Source organism: Macrotis lagotis, chromosome 6, assembly GCF_037893015.1.
Source record: "Macrotis lagotis isolate mMagLag1 chromosome 6, bilby.v1.9.chrom.fasta, whole genome shotgun sequence".
Classification (NCBI taxonomy): Eukaryota; Metazoa; Chordata; class Mammalia; order Peramelemorphia; family Peramelidae; genus Macrotis; species Macrotis lagotis.
The window spans coordinates 28,086,451-28,105,860 of record NC_133663.1 but is presented as its reverse complement, the minus strand read 5'-3'; the positions used below and the strand labels follow the sequence as shown (position 1 = coordinate 28,105,860).

Here is a 19,410-nt window from a genome sequence, read left to right as displayed (position 1 = left end):
GTAAACCAGAAGAAGAATGGGAGGAGAGTATCTCAGGCAGGAAAACAGTTAGATAAAGGCAAGAATTAGTCCATTTTGCATTAAATTTGTAAATCTACCCCTTTTATCCCTTCCAGGGAACATGACAAGGGCTATTTTCATTTTATGGATGAGAAAATTAAATTTCTCCATGTCTTAGTGATATACTCAAGCAATTAAAGAGTACCTAGATCTCATTCTTAGCAGTCTAATTCTTCTATAGATTGTGCCAGTATTCACAAACTATCAATGCCCTACATTTTGTTAGGAAGACAACCTGCACATATCCATTCAATCCTGTGATATAGCTTGGTTTCCACCACTATCATCACCACCACCACCACCACCACCACCACCACCACCACCACCACGTGACCATTTAAAATGTGATTGAATTTTTCTTTTCCTCAAGAATTTTTCTCTCAGTTTATTATTATGATTTTGATTATTTTATCATAGCCACAGCTTTCTGTGAGCTGGTGCTGCTGTTTTGCTTGGTCACCACCAGGTGGGGAGCCCTGGACATGTAGCTTAATACAGCCAACATAGATTTTTGTCCAAGATTCAAGGGTGGTAGCTTATTGATATCCCCAACCTGGTTCATTATTTCTTTATTAAAAATTATAACTATAACCTTAAATAATGACTTCAGTTTTTAAAGATGCGATTTTATATTTTTAAAATTAACTTCACTATTTAAAATTTTTTTAAATTTTATTTATTTTATTTTTTATTTAATTTTATTTTTTCCAATTACATGCAAAGGTAATTTTCTACATTCATCCATTTGCAAGCTTTTGAATTCCACATTTTTCTACCACCCTCTCTTCCCTCCCTTCTCCCCATGGTAGCAAACAATCTTATGTAGATTTTACAATCTCACTAACTATTAATAATTATCAATCCCATCATAGACTTACCTATAACAATAGTGTCTGAACCATTTTGGGGCATGTTTGTCATTCAGATACATCAAATTAGTTCTCAATCCACAGATAACCAAGCTAAATATCACCAAACTATAGCCCAGGAGAGAAGGGTTCTAGTCCTTTGTAATGTTAAATGGAGAATTTAAAATCTCTATATCCCTTTTCTCTATCACATGGAAATGTCTAAAGCTTGGCTTGTCTACTTACAAGAAGACTGAGGGGGTGATTTTCGTTAAAAAAAATATTCAGTCTCACATAAATATAATTTGAACTATGAGGAGCCATTGTTTGAGAAATTAAATACTGACAAAAAAGTTGTTATGAATGATCTCAAACTTTTTAGTGAATTTCTGTTCTGTTCATTAAAATAGATTCTATATATCTTTGAAAAATATATTTGTGACATACTTGCATTTACTAAATTAATATTTGCTTAGTTAGCATTTGATAAGCTCTTGGTAATAACTTTATATCCCTCTGGGGTTCATGACCCACCATTTGGACCTAAGCTTTGAAGGATCTTTATTGTAACTGTCTTCCTTCAAATACTACTTCAGGAGTAATTTCTGTTTTTTAACTTTGCTGCCATTTTAGATCTTCCTTCTTGTCTCCTCTACTCTTTACTGAGGGAGGTGTGAACCAATATTAATGCAGTATGTTGTGATAATCTTTTTGTGTGTTGTTTTCTCAATATAGAAGGTAATCTTCTCTCCATCCCTATTTAAAAAAAAATTGCCTTTCCCCCCCTCTCTTTCCTCCTTCCAAGACATAACTGCCAGTTGACTTTCTTTTTTAGAGCTAGTTATGCCCTAATTTTTATGGCCAATAATAGAGTTAATTAGCCTCCTCTAATATATAGTCATCTTGAGACCCAACCATAACTTCAGCTCACAAACTCCTTTTATTTCTTTCTTTTTTGATGAGATGTTAAACTCTGCATTTACTTTTGAAATAAATCTACTCCTATGAAAAATTATCATGTGGAAAAATGTGAGCCTGATTCTGAAAAATAAGACTCAGTTGATAGATGAAAATATATTTTCCCAAGAAGAATTGTGGAGACAGAAAAACATTTCTCCGTCATGATCTTAGTTTAACAAGTAAAATCCCTCAATTTCCTTACTTATAAGATGGAAACCGATAGTGCCACTCTTACCTTCCCTGCCCTCATCAGAAGACCTCTAAGAATTGAATTGAATGTAGGAATGTCTTACCAAGTATCATTTATGATTTCTGAAAAAAACATAAACAAAATTGTCCATTGGTGGAACAACATTCCCAGGGTCAGTTAGGAATTCTGTTTATATTGAAGCATTATGCAATATGACCACATAAGAAGTCATCTGAAATCCCTCTAAGTTTCAAATACCAACTCAACATGTCACCCTCTAGGCTATCTAATTGCCTTCTTGGCCTTTTACCTAAATACTAGAGTTTATGAATCATGAATTAAGGTTGTTATTTTGAAATCTGCGATAGATATGAAAACAGAAAATACAAAGAATAATAACATTAATGTCAGAGGCTTTCATCATCTTGTGTTTTTTGGTAGGCACGTTCTTCAGAAAAGGCTGTGACGAAGGCCAGATCGGCATATGAGGAACAGTTAGAGCAGCAACGGCTAGCTGCCAGGAGGGCCGAAGAAGCCCACCAGCTAAGAGAGAGGCAAGAATCTTTGCGTAAACAAAGGCTGCAAGAGCAGTTGTTAAGGCAGCAGCGACTTCAGGAAAGAGAATTGGCCGCGCGCCGACAGGCTGAGCTGGAGGACGAGCAGCGCCGTACAAAGCGCCTACGGTTGGTGTTCTTGTCCAGGTAGAAGGGGGAGATAAGTGGACAGTCGTGTATCTCCTACCTATGAAGGCAGGAGACTAATGATTCTTGCATGTAGTAGAGATACAAGCAATGAATTTAAAAATGAAATGACAGCTTCTGAATCTTTTTTTAGCTATACATTGTTTTTCATTTATTTTTTTAAAAGAGCAGTTAGTATGACATAGCAGATAAGGAGAAGGACTTCAAATCCCATCTCTGACAGTTAACTGTGTAACCTGGGGCAACTCATTTCATCTCTTTAAGCCTCATGGTAACACCTGGATTGGCTCCTAGGGCCTAGGTAGGTTATAATCCACATTTATGGAGGGAGCTCTCACATGGGGTGCCTCACATGTTGATGAAATCACATGCTTTTGCATATTTTTAAATGAGAGAGCTGAACAAAACTGCCTCTATATTAATTGACCATTTTTAGATAATTGTCCCTTTTTTATTTTTTATTTGCATTGTTCTTATTTCCCAATATCTCACCATCCCCACCCCCCGTAGAACCCTCCTTTGTTTCAAAGTACAGTTAAGTAAAATAAATGAATACATTGACCATAGCTGATGGAATCTGCCTCAATATATGTTTTGCAATTTATCCCCAACCCTGAGAAAGAGCAGATCTGTTTCCTCACTCCTCTGGTGTCAAGATTGGCCATTGTGAAGATCTCAGATCAAATTGGAATCCTATTTTGAGAGATTGTACTTTAGAACTTTTAAAATTTTCTGGCAGCCCAAATGATAGCCATGTTAGCTGTTCCTCCTAATTTGCTACATTTCGTTGTGAAATATAGCTTCTTTTAGCTCTGTGGGAGGGGGAAATGTGTTGATCAGACCCCACTACATGTATTTTGTCTGGTTTCATTTCTTTGCTTTTTATACATGTTGACAAACCTCGTTTAAAGCTTGTCTGCTTTGAAAAATGGCCTGTTTCAAATTTGTCTGAGTTTTCTATTGAAGTGACTGAAAAATGTTTTCTTGTCTCCCTCCCAGGCAGCAAACACGTTATGATGCTATAGATAACGATATCGTCCAAGGAGCAGAGGAACAAGGCATCCAAGAGGAAGAAGGGGGCGGTGAGGACTCATAGATGGCCAGGCTCTTATGTCATCATCCTGCCAAAAGGCTAGAGGGTGTAGGACTATACCATGGGGAAACACTAAGTATTAAGTCCTAATTAATGTGTGTATGTGAATATATTAACATGTGTTTATATCTGTTTAAGTATGTATATATGCATTTCTCCAATAGACATTAACTACCAAAGTCATTCAGAAAGATCTATTTCCTCTCCTTTCACCATTATTTGATCAATCTCTATATCAATTATTTTGGCAAGTTTTATTAAAAGAAATTTGTATTTTTAGAGAATCTACATATGTTTCCTCTTATCTAGCTCCTGTTCTGTTTTGCTTTTCCAGGCTTGGTGGTATGGTAAATGAAGGACAAAAGGCAGGAGGTAAAAGGAAATAGATGGTCAGACAGAGAGAGATAAAGACAGAGACAAAGACTTTCTATGATTGGCTATCTGAAAAAATATGACCAAATCGTTAGTAACACTTATTTATAGTCTTTAGCTAGATGGTTTTCTAAAATGTGCCTTCCTGACCCCTTAGTCTCTGGACCACGCTAATACAGCTGTGTAGACTAATCTCTTGGACCATGAAAGGAAATTGACATATGCTGCCTCACTGATATATTTGAGTATTTGAGAATTTTTTATTTACAGTCCTCCTCTGATAATATAAGTCTCTTTGATCTTGAATCATTGGGAATAAGGGAAGAGTTAATTACCATCTTCTCATCAATCCATCATTTTATATACTTTGAAGACTAATATTGTAATCCCATAGTTCACTGTTCCTCAAGCTAGCAAATCCCCAGATGTCTTAATCTTCTTAGATCTTTTCTTTATATTCACTAATCCTGAGATCTAGGAGAAATCTACTTCAATCTCTTTTTATTCCATAAGTTTGCCAGCATCTTTATCATCACATCATAGAACATGTTTCGGTTTATAAGCTGGTCCCTAAACTCTTAATCTTTGACTTTTGTGAGATATTTTTAGTTTTCTTGATTCCTTGCTATTTCTTTTGATAGGATGAAGAATATACTGTTAATTTTGGAAATTTCATTAATTTCCACTGTAAATTTAAATTTTGTTGATTTCCAGTTTTTATTGACCTATGGAGGAGAAGAATTTGGACAGAAAATTAAATCTTTCTCATTTAACTGGATTCATAGAAAGAAGATAGATGCAATCCCTCTTTCTACCCTCTTTCTCCCTCCTTATGTCCACTTTTTCTTCCTTCTTTTTTTCCCTTTTCTTCTTTCTCTGTGCCATTCTTTTGGTTCTGTTTCTCAATAGCTGTCTGTTTCTATCCCTCTCTGTGTCTCTATTTCTCTGTCTCTGTGTCTGACTCTGTCCCTATCTGTCTTTCTGTGTCTGTCTGTCTGTCTGTCTGTCTGTCTGTCTGTCTGTCTCTCTCTCTCTCTCTCTCTCTCTCTCTCCCTCCCTCCCTCCCCTCCTTCCCCTCCTTCCCTTTTTCCTCTATTTCCCATACCACCAAGCCTGGAAAAATATTCATAACAGAAGCTAGACAGGAGGAAACTATTGCTATTTATGATCCCATAGATTTGATGGAGAGCTCTGAACAGGGCTATAACAGGAAGGCTATTTCTGCCACTCTTGAGGACTCACAAGGGGAAATTAGGTTGACTGTATTATGGAAATCTAATAATTTGTTTAATTTTCCAGCCTATGAACGAGACAACCAGCACCAAGATGAAACTGAAGATGATACACATAAAGAGAATGAGCCCCAAGGACAAGAACGGCAAGCAGATAATCCTGAACCTGAGGTGAGTGTCCTCTTTGTGCATTTCTGTCCAGCCGATAGCCCTGAATGAGGTGCTAGGGAGACAAGTGTGAAATCAGCTGGCCCATAGTCCACAGGGTTACAAGATTTGGACACAACTGTCCAAGCAGCTTTATAAAACAAATGAAATTATTCAGATGTCATTTCTGCCTCATCTTGATTCATCTCCCTTTGGGAAGTAAAGTTAGGAACTTAAGTTCTCCAGGCAGTTGGTGAGCTACCTACATATTTAAGTTAAATTCATACCATTTAGGGTAGTATTCTACCCATAATTTATGTATGTGAACACTCCATGAGAATGAGTGCTTACTTCATTCTCCTGCCTGGCACCCACATATGAATAAAGCCAGCTACACACCCGAATTTCTTTCTGTGGAAGGCTAATTGGTTCATCCACCTTGTCATTAGGATTGTAGCCTCTGACACTTACTAGCTGTGTGACCTTGGGCAAGTCACTTAACCCTGATTGCCTCACATCAATATAGGATAGTATCAACAATAGGGTAGTGTACATAAGTTCTCCAATTAGAGACCAGCTTCACTTAAAAATACAATTTCTCAATTGTAATTCCTTTTGACTTGAAGATTTTTTAAATGGTTTTTTATCTTTGCTTTTTTTGAATGACAGAAAGCAGCTGGTGAGGATGTCAATCCTGCAGATGACCCAAACAATCAAGGAGAGGATGAGTTTGAAGAAGCAGAGCAAGTAAGGGAAGAGAACTTGCCCGAGGAGAATGAGGCGCCCAAGCAGAGCAAGCAGAAGCAAGGCAATGCTGAAATGGAGGAACATTTGGTGGTGAGGAGGTCCCAGAGGCTGGGTCCGTTGCTGTGGATGATTGGTCTGGGTCAAAGGGGAGGAGTAAGCCACAAAGATGACAGGCCCTTGCTTTAATCGGCAATGGTCCCTTAGCTGCCCAGGGACCACGATAGAGACTGGCATTCTCTGCTTCTTTTTGTGAATTATTGTTCATCATTTCACGGTCACTGAGCCATTGAAAGTGCTCTCTCCTAGGGATGGAGGGCTCAGCTTGAGATAGTACAGTACTAAAGGACGCATCTGAAATGGACAGTTGCACTAACCGCCCCATTTTGTTTCAACAGATGGCAGGAAATCCAGATCAGCAGGAAGATAATGTGGATGAGCAGTACCAGGAAGAGGGCGAAGAGGAGGTAAGAATGCTCAGAGCCAGTTTGGGATCAAAGGATTGAGTTTATGAGGATGACAGGGTCCAGATGAGTCCGAAACTGTGGATATATTTGTAGAGATTTCAGTTAGATCCTAAGGGAAGGGCAAGAAAACCAAAACCAACTGTGGATATATTTGTAGAGATTTCAGTTAGATCCTAAGGGAAGGGCAAGAAAACTATAACCAACCCAGGTAGGGGGCAGACATAGCAGCATCAGCTCTCATTTCTATGGCAAGGTGCCATGGACAGAGAGCTGACCAGGAAGACCCAGTCTCAGGTTCTGCCTCTGTGTGGTGACACACAATCTTTGAGACCCTGAAACAATAGTTTAGCCTATCTGTGCTCTTTTGAATTGAAGAGAACAAATGAATGGATGGATATAGGGGAAAAAAGGATGGAACAATGATTGTTAGAAGCCTGATAAGATAGAAAAATGAAAAGTCCCTACTCTCAAGGAGCTCACACTTTTAATTGGAAGAGAGAACACATAAAATGAAAGAACAGATGATGTGGATTTGCAGTGGAAAGGGGATTCCCATGGAATCCAAGATCCAGCCCCTTTCCCTTCCATTTGGATAAAATATCTGTTTGTCTCAATATATTTGTGTAATTTGATCAACTACTGACTGATAGAGACCACATAGTTCACAAGTGAAGACACTTTATCCTTCAGGTTCCATTAGAGAGAATAGTGTACAATAACAAGACAGCTTGATTATAATGTTACCTTTAAATGAGAACAGTTTACCTCTTATTAAAAATGGAGAATTGCTGACAAGTAATAATAATAATGATAATAATGTTTGTCCTTCATTTTCGAAGAAGACCACAACATTAGGGAAGTGATGCCATGATAGCACATGAATTTACCCAAGGTCACACAGTTAGTGTGTGTCAGAGGCTACAGTCCTAATGACAGTGTGGATGAACCAATTGTTCTTCCACAGAAAGAAATTTGAGTGTGTAGCTGGCTTTGTTCATATGAGGGTTCCAGGCAAGAGAATGAACCAGGCACTCTTTCACATACATCAAGCTTCTTTGATTATATTACTTCCCTGGGTGTGGTTGCTCTTTATCAGAGCTTCTGAAAAGAGAAAGTAACCTCAGGGCCCATAGCCATTCATGGGAACTCTCCAGTCATATATACACTCCTCTGAGTCTACACATCTTCCCTGATCCAGTTTTTATTTGATTTCTCTGTTAGTCATCAGCAAGTTCATCAAGTCAATTGAATTTACATTTATTAATCACCTAATATGAGCATGATTTTGTATTAGGGGATATGAAAAAAAAAGGGGGAAAATATGGTCCCGATAGCCCACGATGAGCTCAGTCTGCAGTCAAGTCTTGGAGTTATGTAATTAATAGAGAACTTCAAACTATCAAACCTTTAGTTTAAAATTATATGTATACATATCTATATCTATATATTTATACACACACACACACACACACACACATATCTATGTACATACATGTAAGTCTAAATAGATGCCCAGAGAGAGAGACAATCTGGCCACAAATCCTGGGTTGTTCACTTCTTGCCTGGGGAACAGCCAGTGAAAATGCACAGAAGCTCAAGATGACAGACTGTATTTGAAGACCCCAAGCAGCCCAGTGTCACTGACTTGCACAGTGGGTCGGGATGGGAGGAGAGTATGATGTAAGAAGACTGAAAACACAAAATGGGGAACAGATTATAAAGAACTTTAAAAATTTGAATTGGAGGCCATAGGGAGCCACTAAATAAGGAGGTGACATGGTAAGACCTGGGTTTCCTTTGGGAACCTTAGGTTGACTGCTGAATGAAAGGTGGACTTGAGTTGGAGAGACTTGAGGTAAAAGGATCACCCAGCAAGCTCTTGCACTAGTCCCACTGTGCGGGATGTGGATGGGGGCTGTATAATAACAGAGAAGGTCACAATAGGATATTGACCCACTAGTGTGAATGGGGGACAGTCAAGGTGTTACTCCAGGTCTTCCTGACGCCAGGGTCAGCCCCCCATTCATCCCTTTATCTTTTCTTCTCTCATACACCCTCCCAGTGCTACCATTCCTAATCTTCCTCCCAACCTCTCAATTTCCCCATTAATTTGCCACTTTGGAATTTTATTAAGAAATTTTCAATCGTTCCATTTCTTGTCCTTTAAAAGTCTTTGAGAAGAGTTTCATCAGTGTCTTTCATCCAAAGGGCAACTTCCAAATAGTCAGATTTTCCAAGACTAGGCATAGGCTAACTCATACTGAATTTTTTTAAAGCAACTATCAACTTTGTTCTTCTCCATTCCCCTCTTCCTGTGCTTTCTCAGTGTGGCACAGAAGGCATCCTGGTGTCTTGAAGACCAGGCCAAGGAGGAACGAGCTCCGATAGGTCTTTCCAAATTGAAATGACTTCCAAGGCCCACTAGAATCTTGTCTAGTGTTTGTCTAGAGAGAGATTGACCCATCACCAGACGGGTGATTCCAAATGAAGAATTCCGAGCACCACAGCAACTCATGAATCCCTTATTTCCTTACCCCCTAAACTAAGAAAATCATAGATAGCATAATCTGGTGAATAGAGTGGGGCATTTGGAATCAAGATTTGGGTTGAAATTATTCAAACAAGGTCCAGCTATTCTGGACTTCAGTTTCCCCATATGTAAAATGAATAAGTCAAACTCAGCTCACTTCTTGATCTTTTTTTAAATTTTCTTTTAGATCAGGGATTCTCAACCTTGAGGGTCTGTGAACTTGTGGGGTATTTTAAAACTATTTTGTAAAGTATTGATTGATTTCCTTTGAATCCTATGTATTTTACTCATTTAAAAACATTCTTCTCAGGAGTCCCTAGGTTTCACCAACTGTAAAAGTGGGGCCATGACACAAAAGTAGTTAAGGCCTCTGCTCTCAGTCCCTGAAAGGATTTGTTAAGTGAATGTTTGATTTGAAAAGGCTGCCTTCAGCCACCTAGACACTAATTGGACTAGAATCTAATGACTGCTTCTTTCAATGATTTACAAAAGGAATTTGTTACATAAGCAGTAGCTATTTCATTTATCACTTACTCTTTATTAAATCATTTATTACAATGGAACCCAATTCTACACCTGACTCTCTGTGCTAACTTAATCAACCTGAGATTTTTAATCCACATTCACCTTCCCAACAGATTTTGTTTCTAATTTCTATTATTTTAGATAATTTTTTGAACCTAGCAATACCTCCAGTTTAGTTACCTGCTCAGATAGTTTCCAGTTGATTCATGTGAATGGACTAGAATTATAAAGCAGTCACTCCCCTAAAAGTCTCACCAAAAGGAGGAAATCCTCTTCTTTTCCTTCATTTGGGAGTTGAAGGATGGCAAAGAACTATCTCACTCTATTTGCCTTGTAGTTTGCCATAAAGCCACCGTTGGATTTTCATAAGATTCCTTTGTGGGGGACTCATTTCCAACTCTTCATGACCCCATTTGTTTGGGGTGGGGTGTTGGGCAATGATCCTGGAGTAGATTGCCATTTTTTTCTCCAATTTGTTTACAGGTGAGGAATTGAGGCAAACCAGTTTAAGTGACACAGCTAGCAAGTGTCTGGAGTAGCATTTGAACTGTGAAGAGGAGCCTTACTGAGTCAAAGTCTATTGTTCTATCCAAGTATCCCCCAATTACCCCCAACTACATCCTTAGATGTCTTGGTTGACTGGGTTTCAGACCTGCTTCAAGAACATCTCTTGCAGTAGTCCAGTCAGAGGCAGTGTGGTCCAGTGGACAGTTGGCTGTGCTTCTCGTACAGCTCTGTGGTCTGGGACTGGTAGCATTTGACCCCTCTCAGTGTCCGCCTCTGGGGGGCTTGGGCTAGATGCCTCTAATGTTCCCTCCAAACCTTAGAGCTAGGATCCATGATGCCATCCGCTCACATTGTCCCTCTTCACTTCTCATCTGAATGATCACAATGAGCATCTTGATATCACTCTTGGAAAGACTTAGAGGTTTTGTTTGTTTTCACATTTAGTGTGATGAGGAGGAGCGTCGTATTTTTCCGTTTGATTTAAAATGAAAGCAATATTACTGAATTTGTTTGTTTTTCTTGTAGGGTCAAGAAGATTTGACTGAAGAGAAGAAACGAGAATTGGAGCGTAATGCCGAGGAGCCCTATGGAGAAAATGACGACAACGTATGTGCCACTTGTTTCCTTTTTAAACTCTCAGGATCCAGCCTTGCTCAGCAGGCTGGAGTTTAGCTGTTCGATGGTCTTGTGTAATAAATGGATAGGGTACCTCTGTTACCTTGCCATGTTTAATAGACTCATCATAGTCTTGGGAAAGGAAGAAAAGCAGCAAGAGAAATAGAAAAATAGCAGGGGATAGATGAGGACCTTATCGTCCCTTTGAATCATTCCTCTCACATATTGCCTTTTCCTTTTGCCTTTGAGAAGTAATGTTTAAAGTTCAATGATTTACCAAAACTGTTTTGAACATAAGTACAACCATTTAATTTATTTATCAATTTTTTAGTCTTTTTTTATGGGGTGATGGGATTAGATGACCTTCCCAAGGTCACACAGCTAGTAAGTATCAAATGTCTGAGTCAAATTTGAACTCAAGTCCTCCAGACTCCAGGGCTAGTGATCTATCCACTGTGCCACCTAGCTGACCCTAACCATTTAATTTAAATGAATTTCAAAGCAAAAAGTAACCTATCAGTTTTTCCATACCTTCTTTGAAGCCCCATTAGGATTTTTTTTCATTCTTCCTTCTTGGCTTATATGATTCTAGTATCCACTCTTTTTCTCTTTGTCTTGTTTTTTGCTACTTTCCACAATTTACTGCTTGCTGACCAAATGACCCCTGGACAAGTCAACCTCTTAGTCATCCAGGCAAGTTTCTAGGACTATAGAGAAGGTGCTGACCTGCACTGATGGAGTGCTTGCTCACTTGGGACTTCCCCTAACAAGGATATTGGTATCTTTGTATAAAGGATACCCATTGGTCTTTATACAGTACTTTGTAATCCTCATACATGTTGGTCTTCTAATATGTCATTCATTAGCACATTAGATCCATAAATCCCAACTTGTCCCATTTTCCAACTATTACTGCACATGCAGGTTGTTTCCAATTTTATTGCAGTTACAAATAGTTCTTCCAGGAGAATCTTTAAACATAATCAACTTTTTGATTTGTTTATTTATCTAACTTTTTTACTCATAGTAACACGTTCAGGCTAGAGTCTTTCTGGTCAAATGATATGATTTTCTTGTAACTTTTACCAAATTCTACCAGATTGCTCCCCCACAAAAAAAAAATATCCATAAGCTTGAAGTTTTACCAGAGATAGAAAAAAATGTATGTTTCTGTGCAGACCCGTTGAATTTGGTTGCTTCTAATTATTTTTGCCAGCTTTACAGTAGACCCTCTGATCTGAAACTTAGGGTGAACATATTTTTCTAGTGATTCGTAACACTGTGTTTCCTTTTAAAAAGCGTATCAAGGAACAGTTTTTATTGTTCACCCCAATCAGTCTATGCCCCCTCCATTTTTGTTGTTTTAAACTTTCAGGTGGAGGATAAAAACAATGACACCCAAGAACAGTCAGAGAGAGAAGTAAACCCCCGAAAAGGCCATGAAGAAAATTATGAGGAGGAAGAGGAAGAAGAAGGTGGGGCTGCGGAGAAAGCTCAGGGACGAGCAGAAATGTGAGTTTGCCAACTCTGGGAAGACTTCAGGAGAGGATTCCTCTTCAAGCTGCTCACAAATAATATGCCTACTGAACTCTCTGGATATTTAATGACAATTCTGAGCTGCAACTTTTTTTTTACTTTTGTAGTAGATGCTCTCGTTCCTTTATATGAATATAATATTTTGATATTCTAGGTTATTGCTTCTTTTGTATCCAAGCTAAAGATGAAGAAAGAGAAACACATTCAAGACAAACCTTAGACTGACTCACAGGTCTTCCTTGCTTTCTTGTTTGGGGTGGTCAGTAGGGGTGACGCCATTGTCAAATATGATCATTGTATGTGTTTACACAAGTTATTTTCCCAACATCTCACTTCTGATGCATATTCCATTCCAACAAGAAATATATATGAGAAAAGCAAGTGGGGCTCTGTGGTACACAGACTACAGATGGTAAGGTCAGTAATTTTCATGTTCCAGTTTCCTATGTTCAAATAGGTAAGAATTTTAAGAATCTGAGTTATAAAGAAAGTATTGACCTGCCTTGGTGGAGAATATTTGCTTCCCTGGGAATCCCTACACCAATGATATCTGTAATTCTGTATTATTTCACATTGCTCTTTTCAGAATATTTTATTTAGTCCTAGTCTGATTCCAATACTGGATACCCATGCAGGGTGATATATATGCACTTGACCAAACCTCTAATTTCCATATATGCCCAATGTCTTTTTTGGACAATCAGACTCATATTAGTTTGTGTCTGCGTGCACACACGCGCGCGTGTGTGTGTGTGTGTGTGAGAGAGCGAGAGAGAAAGTGAGAGTATAATTTCCCATAATTTCCCATTGCTTCTTCTAGAGAGTGTGCGCAGCACTATAATCACCTGGGGAGCAATTGGGCCAAATAGTAGCAGTATCCCAGTGGCACTTAAATTCTAGATGACTGTAGACCACTTATCTAAGGGATTTTAATGGTCAGATGAGGCAAGGTAGACCAGCACCTTAGAGTTTTGTCATTTTGTTTTTTAGAAAGAGGCTTGGTTCATTTCTTTTCAGTAGCTTTCTTTTCTTCATCAGTATTCTTGTTGAGTATTTTGACTTCATTCTTTCTGGAATTAGCTGGTAGCATCAGAATCAGCAAGGTTGTTTTCAGTCCATCTTGGCCACTTTTCAGATCGCTTTGCTATCACTTACTTCCTTAAGCACCAACTGTCAAAATGTAGTCCATCAAATTGAAGATGACATTTCCCTAAACATACCATTTAATGTAATCATTTTGCATGGAACTCTATATATATAGCAAGGCATTATTCATTCAGATATAATATACTCATGGCTTTTGTTGGCAACAGTTAGGTCTGCTTTCCTTCCCCTTCTGACCCCCATACATAAGGCATGATGGTTATTCTGAATTAATGAAGCCCTTTAAAAAGACAAAATTTCCCAGGATGTTCTGTTTTTGGAAACTTGAGTCTTTGGTACATTCAACACATAAACCCTGCCATAAAATGAATCATCCCTTTAGGATGCATGGACCAGTGCATCCTGGATTTGGCTGTGGGCTAAGACTGCAGTGACTATGGAGATCACTTCTTCCAAGGGACCTGGAAAGAAGACACTTTCTAAGAGGGAAAAATTGCCAAAGGGAGGGGATGCTTGAGAGTTAGGATTTTCCTCCCGGATGATTGTCAACTTTTAGTGACATGTAAATGTTAGAGCAGATTTAGTTAAGGAAAAAGGAAAAAAAAAACATTTAACCATCTAATTAAGCACTTCCTCCAATTCATTTTCCATTAAATTTTCTTAAAATGTATTTCTGTTCCCTAGAGGACTACATTTGTTTCAAAGCTGGATATGAAAGCCACCAGCAGTAAGGGTTAAATGCATAAGAAAACTTTTTTTAAAAACACATATACTTTTGTAATTTGTATTAATTCTTTCAAAGTAATGAAAAGTTCTGTTCTTACAATTTTGATATAATGTAATTTACCCTTTAAAAAAACAACTTTATGTTCATTTCTAGTTTTGACAATTCCTGGCTGAGTGTTTTTTGTAATTATGCATAGAAAGGTATCATTCAAATGTATTTTGGGGTTTTCTAGGAATCAATTACAACTTTTACCTTATGTATAAAAACTCTGTAATGTAAAATGTATAATATTGTACATAATCTTCAGAATACAATTATTTTGGTAAATTAGTTTGTATTTTAATGTCCAAGTGGCAATATTTAATTATTTGAGGCATAATAGAATTTGGTTACAGATAATAAAATCAAAAGACAGATGGTGCATCTTTCTGAAGTGTGATATGTCTAGGTTTAATTTTCATAGCCATGTAACTCTGTCACAACCACAGCAAGACCCAGACTTGATTTGCCATCTGGCAGCCAATTGGTAACAGAACCAGACAGCTGGAGTCTATGGTCACATTCCTGTGGCCATCAGAAACTGAAGTACCACTTTTCTTTGGACCACAACTTATTGGTTCAACTCTACATGGAAGTGAGAGAGATTTTTGTAAAGTTCTGTTTTTGTGGCATAGACAGAATATTGCAGTATTCTGAATTTTATCCCAAGTAGCAAAGTAGAAAGAAGAAAAATTATTTCCTTTAAGACCCAAGTAGCAGGGAGACCCCTTATTTTCAATGCTATCCCAAGTTGTTGGTCTCCCCTGTCTTATCAGAGGATCATGATTTTATTAACTGCTGTATTATATTCCTACCACCATACCAACAATCATAGAATATATGCTCTGAGAGGGCAAATTGGAGCCAAAGATCACTGGAGTGCCAACTCTAAAAGTAGTTTGAAAAATAAGAATTCCATTCAAATCTATATTCTAGGAATCTGCAAACTACCATGGAGTTAAAATGGAAGAATGAATAAGACCTCTGTGAGATGAAGAAGAAACGATGGGTAACACTCTGTACCATTGGAAGGGGTGCCCCTATCGCTGATATATCCTAATGAGGATCACTGGGCTTGCCATCTATACTGATTTTATGCTATTGAACAGACACTAGGCATTGCAATGTACTAAGGAGCTGTGGATCAGCCATCTCCCTACCACTCTCCTCTTAGGATTTTGGGTTCTTTCCATCTCCCCTGCTGCTGGACTCTCTTCTATCTGTTGTTTTCCCCAATTAGAGTATAAGCTCTGTGAGAGCAGATGTATATCATCAGTGCTGAGCACAATTGGCACAACACAATAAATACTTACACATTTAAGGTCTAAAGCATAAATTGGCAGACTGCATATAGAGAAAGCAGATTCAATTGAAGAAGCAGTTTGGTATAACGAATAGAATTCTGGGCTTGGAATCATTAAAAGAATTAAATGAAATCCAGTCTTTGAAACTTGGTAGTTCTATGACCTTGGCAAGGCCCTTAATCTTGGGTTCTGACTCTAGGGCTTAATCTGCTCAGATTTGGATTTGAATGGGAAATGGGAGTTTCCACAACAGAAATTTACCACTGATTACAGGTCCATTCTGTACAAGTAATCTTCCAAATATCCCATTCCTGTTGGGGGCCTTTTTTGAAGTAACTTGTTCACTCAGGATTTCTGCTGCTTCAAGATGGAGTGAGAGAACTAATTGAATGTTTAGTCTCGGAGTTATTTCTTAAAGATGCCAAGAGAGAACGTCTCCAGTGGGATACCCAATAATTTATACTGATTTTTTAAAATAGAATTTTGAAATCTTTTATCTCCCATTGGCTAGATTTCAGTTTCCTTCTGACCCCTTCCCACAAAGTTATCCCTTATAACCAAGAATTTGAAAAGGAGTAACAAAGATTGATATCTCAAAAAATGAATATATGCTATATTTCAAATCTGTGCACCCTCCCCCACTCTACCTCTACAAAGGAAGGCCCCAGGAAGTTTCATAATTTTTATCAGGGATTTGGAGAATAAATAAATATATATCTCTATTATATTTATAGCTATATATAGAATATAATATAGAATAACTATATGTTAGGTACTGGGCTAAGTATTTTCCCATCAATATTTCATTTTATCTTTATAACAAATGAGATAGGTGCCATTATTATTCTCATTTAACAGATAAGGAACCCAAGTTCAAAACCAGCCTCACATACTTGACGCTATGTGACCTTGGGTAAGTCACTTATTGTATCCAGGGCCATTTCCAGGCATCCTGATTTATATCTGGCCACTGGACTCAGCTGGCTTTGGAGGAGAAAGTGAGTCTGATGATTTAGCCCAGCATCCCCCTTACTCAAATCCAATTCATTTGCTTTTCCTTGTATCACCTCTCTGATATCTTGGTATTCTTCAAGAATGAAGGACAAGGGGACAGCTAGATGGTGCACTAGCGAGAGCACCAGCCCTATAGTCAGGAGGACCTGAGTTCAAGTTTGGCCTCAGACAATTACCTAGCTGTGCGACCTTGAGCAAGTCACAACTCTATTGCCTTGTTAAAAAAAAAGAGGGACAAACATCATCATCATCATCATCATCAGATATTCCAGTTGCTAGATGACAAGTTTATCAAATTGCAAATAACACATAATCTCAACCACTGGAAAGTTGGAATCCAAATAATTTTGAAAGACTAGGATTTGTCTCTTTAATAAGCTAAAGTTCAAAAGGGGATCAGAATAAAAGCATGTGCTTGGGTTAAAAATATAACTTTTTAAACACAAGTTGGGGGAGGCAGAATTAACCATTTGCCTAAAAAAAAAGATCTGTTTTCATGGCCTGCATATATACTATTTTGGCAGTCAAAAATACTGGTACCACCTTGAACTGCCCTAAGAAAGGCTTAGCTTCCAGGAATAAAAAAAAAAGGTGATAGTCCCTCTGTATTTTGTTCTGATCAAATCAAATGGCATATTGTCCAGTCTGGGCACCATCATTTGAGGACATTAATAAGCTGGAAATGGGGCTTGGGAGCAAGCAGGATAAAGAAGAGCCTACCTAAAGTCCATATTATCTGCAAGTTGGTTGAAGGAATTGGGGTAAAGAGAAGCCTGGAGTGAGAATTGGGGAGAGGAATGGAGAGAAATACTGTCAATAGCTATGAACCAACTATTTGAAGGGATGTCTTTGAGGAAGAGTTATTAGATTTCTTCTAAGCACCTAATTAAAACATTCTGTAGGATTCTGGTTCAATGGTTCTATCACCAATGTATTCCAGTTATCAGTCATAAACTAATATAGTAGACAATCATGAACTCATCTATTTATAATTGTCCAAACCTGCAATAATTATGGAGCAGAGCCATATGGTAGAAAAATGGCAGAAGTGAACATGCTTACAGCCATTTTGGAGTACTAAACTTAATAGTAATCTCTTGATCCATATAAATTGATATTGAAAATCACAGTACTATAACATATAGCATACTAGAGATATGACCAGGAAGACTCATTGAGAGCCTGGTCAGGTTTTTGTAAAATGAAGATGATCATAGCACCTACCTCACAGAACATACAGGAAATAATGTATATGAATTTTCTATAATTCTATAATTTTAATATATTGTTTTATTCTTGTTTTTTTAAATGTGATTCAGATCGAAATTGTTTCAAAACAAAATGTTACACTATTTTGTATTTAATATTCTATGAATTATTACTTAGATGGGGAAAATAACTGCTTTTGTTTTTTTAGGTTTATTTAGGTTTACAAAAATGTTAGCATATTCTGTAAGCTTGCTGAAAGTTTCCTCAATGTTATTACAGTAGTAGACAGGAGGAGAGAGCTGACAAACACATAATCCTGTTTTTGTACAATTTTTTAATCTCTATATTTTGAAAGCTTTTAATTTTGCATAGCTTGGAGACTGAATATTTAGTGTACTAGTATATATGTTTTAAAAAAACCATTATCTCTCTTGGGTTTTTAATGGCTCAGTGTTCTGTCCAGGTGATTGTGTGGGGAGCAACTTATTTTATGATAACATTCTAATTACAGTCCTATATAGTGACTCAGCTCTCTAGCTATTTCAAAGAATATGTCTGTAGTGTGTGAATTTGCCATCAGTTTGCTATGAAAGATAATGAGCTTTAGATGCATAATTAATTGTAGCCACCGGGTCATAGCTTGCTAAGTATTTAGCAGGTACAAAAATTTTATAGATTGTGATGATGGGTTTAGTCAGATGCTCCTGTTTAACTTGTATTAGCTACATTGATTAGGTTTCTCAAGATAACTCTTCTTTAATTTCTGGTGGCTGTAACTTAGTCCTGAATTACCATTATCATCTCTCCTTTCCCCTTCAGTTCCACAAACATTTACAACAGTGTATTGTTGGACAAATACCTTCGGTTGTCTCCCATGAAGGAGATGTACATTCATTAATTTCTATTTTCCTTTCCCCCAAATTTTGAGAGACATGGTGATCATAAATGCCCCACACTCTCTACTGCATACTATGCTTTAAGGTCATGTCTGACCATGTCACCCCGCCCCTACCCTATTCAGTAAGTTCCAGTGGATCCCTATTACCTTTAAGACCAAATATAAAGTCCTCCATTTGACTTTCAAAAGACCTTCATAACCTGGCCCCTTCCTCTATTTCCACTCTTCTTATACTTTATCTCCCCCATGTACTCTACAACCCAATGTCGTAGACTTCCATGATGTTGATCACACTCCATCTCTGGGTATTTTCTCTATGTCCATGCCTGGCATTCTTTGCTTTCTCATTCCTCCTTCCTGGCTTCCTTGGTTTACTTAAAACCTGTAAAAATAATTGTCCTGGTCCCCCTTAATGCTAATGTCTTCTCTCAGTAGTCATTTATAATTAATTAGATAGGTATATACACACATATTTTCTCTATATATATGTTATATACATATAGGTACATATAGAAATACCTATAAAGGCATAGACGTCTATGTAGACGTCTATGTAGGCGTATATAGATCTACTGTTATCTATCCTTA

The 19,410-nt window shown here is 37.8% G+C and overlaps 1 protein-coding gene across 2 annotated transcripts in view; it reads left to right on the top strand.

Annotated features, from left to right (window-relative positions):
* Positions 1-15,729, top strand: part of GOLIM4 (golgi integral membrane protein 4) — a 101,303-nt gene extending 85,574 nt beyond the window's left edge. For both annotated transcript variants that reach the window (XM_074190860.1, XM_074190859.1), the window contains 7 exons: positions 2,500-2,741; positions 3,759-3,841; positions 5,524-5,627; positions 6,273-6,440; positions 6,746-6,814; positions 10,902-10,982; positions 12,367-15,729. In XM_074190860.1, coding sequence (XP_074046961.1) covers positions 2,500-2,741; positions 3,759-3,841; positions 5,524-5,627; positions 6,273-6,440; positions 6,746-6,814; positions 10,902-10,982; positions 12,367-12,507 — 888 coding nt within the window. In that variant the 3' untranslated portion in view covers positions 12,508-15,729. The remainder of the gene's footprint in view (positions 1-2,499; positions 2,742-3,758; positions 3,842-5,523; positions 5,628-6,272; positions 6,441-6,745; positions 6,815-10,901; positions 10,983-12,366) is intronic.
* The last annotated feature ends 3,681 nt before the right edge of the window (positions 15,730-19,410 follow it).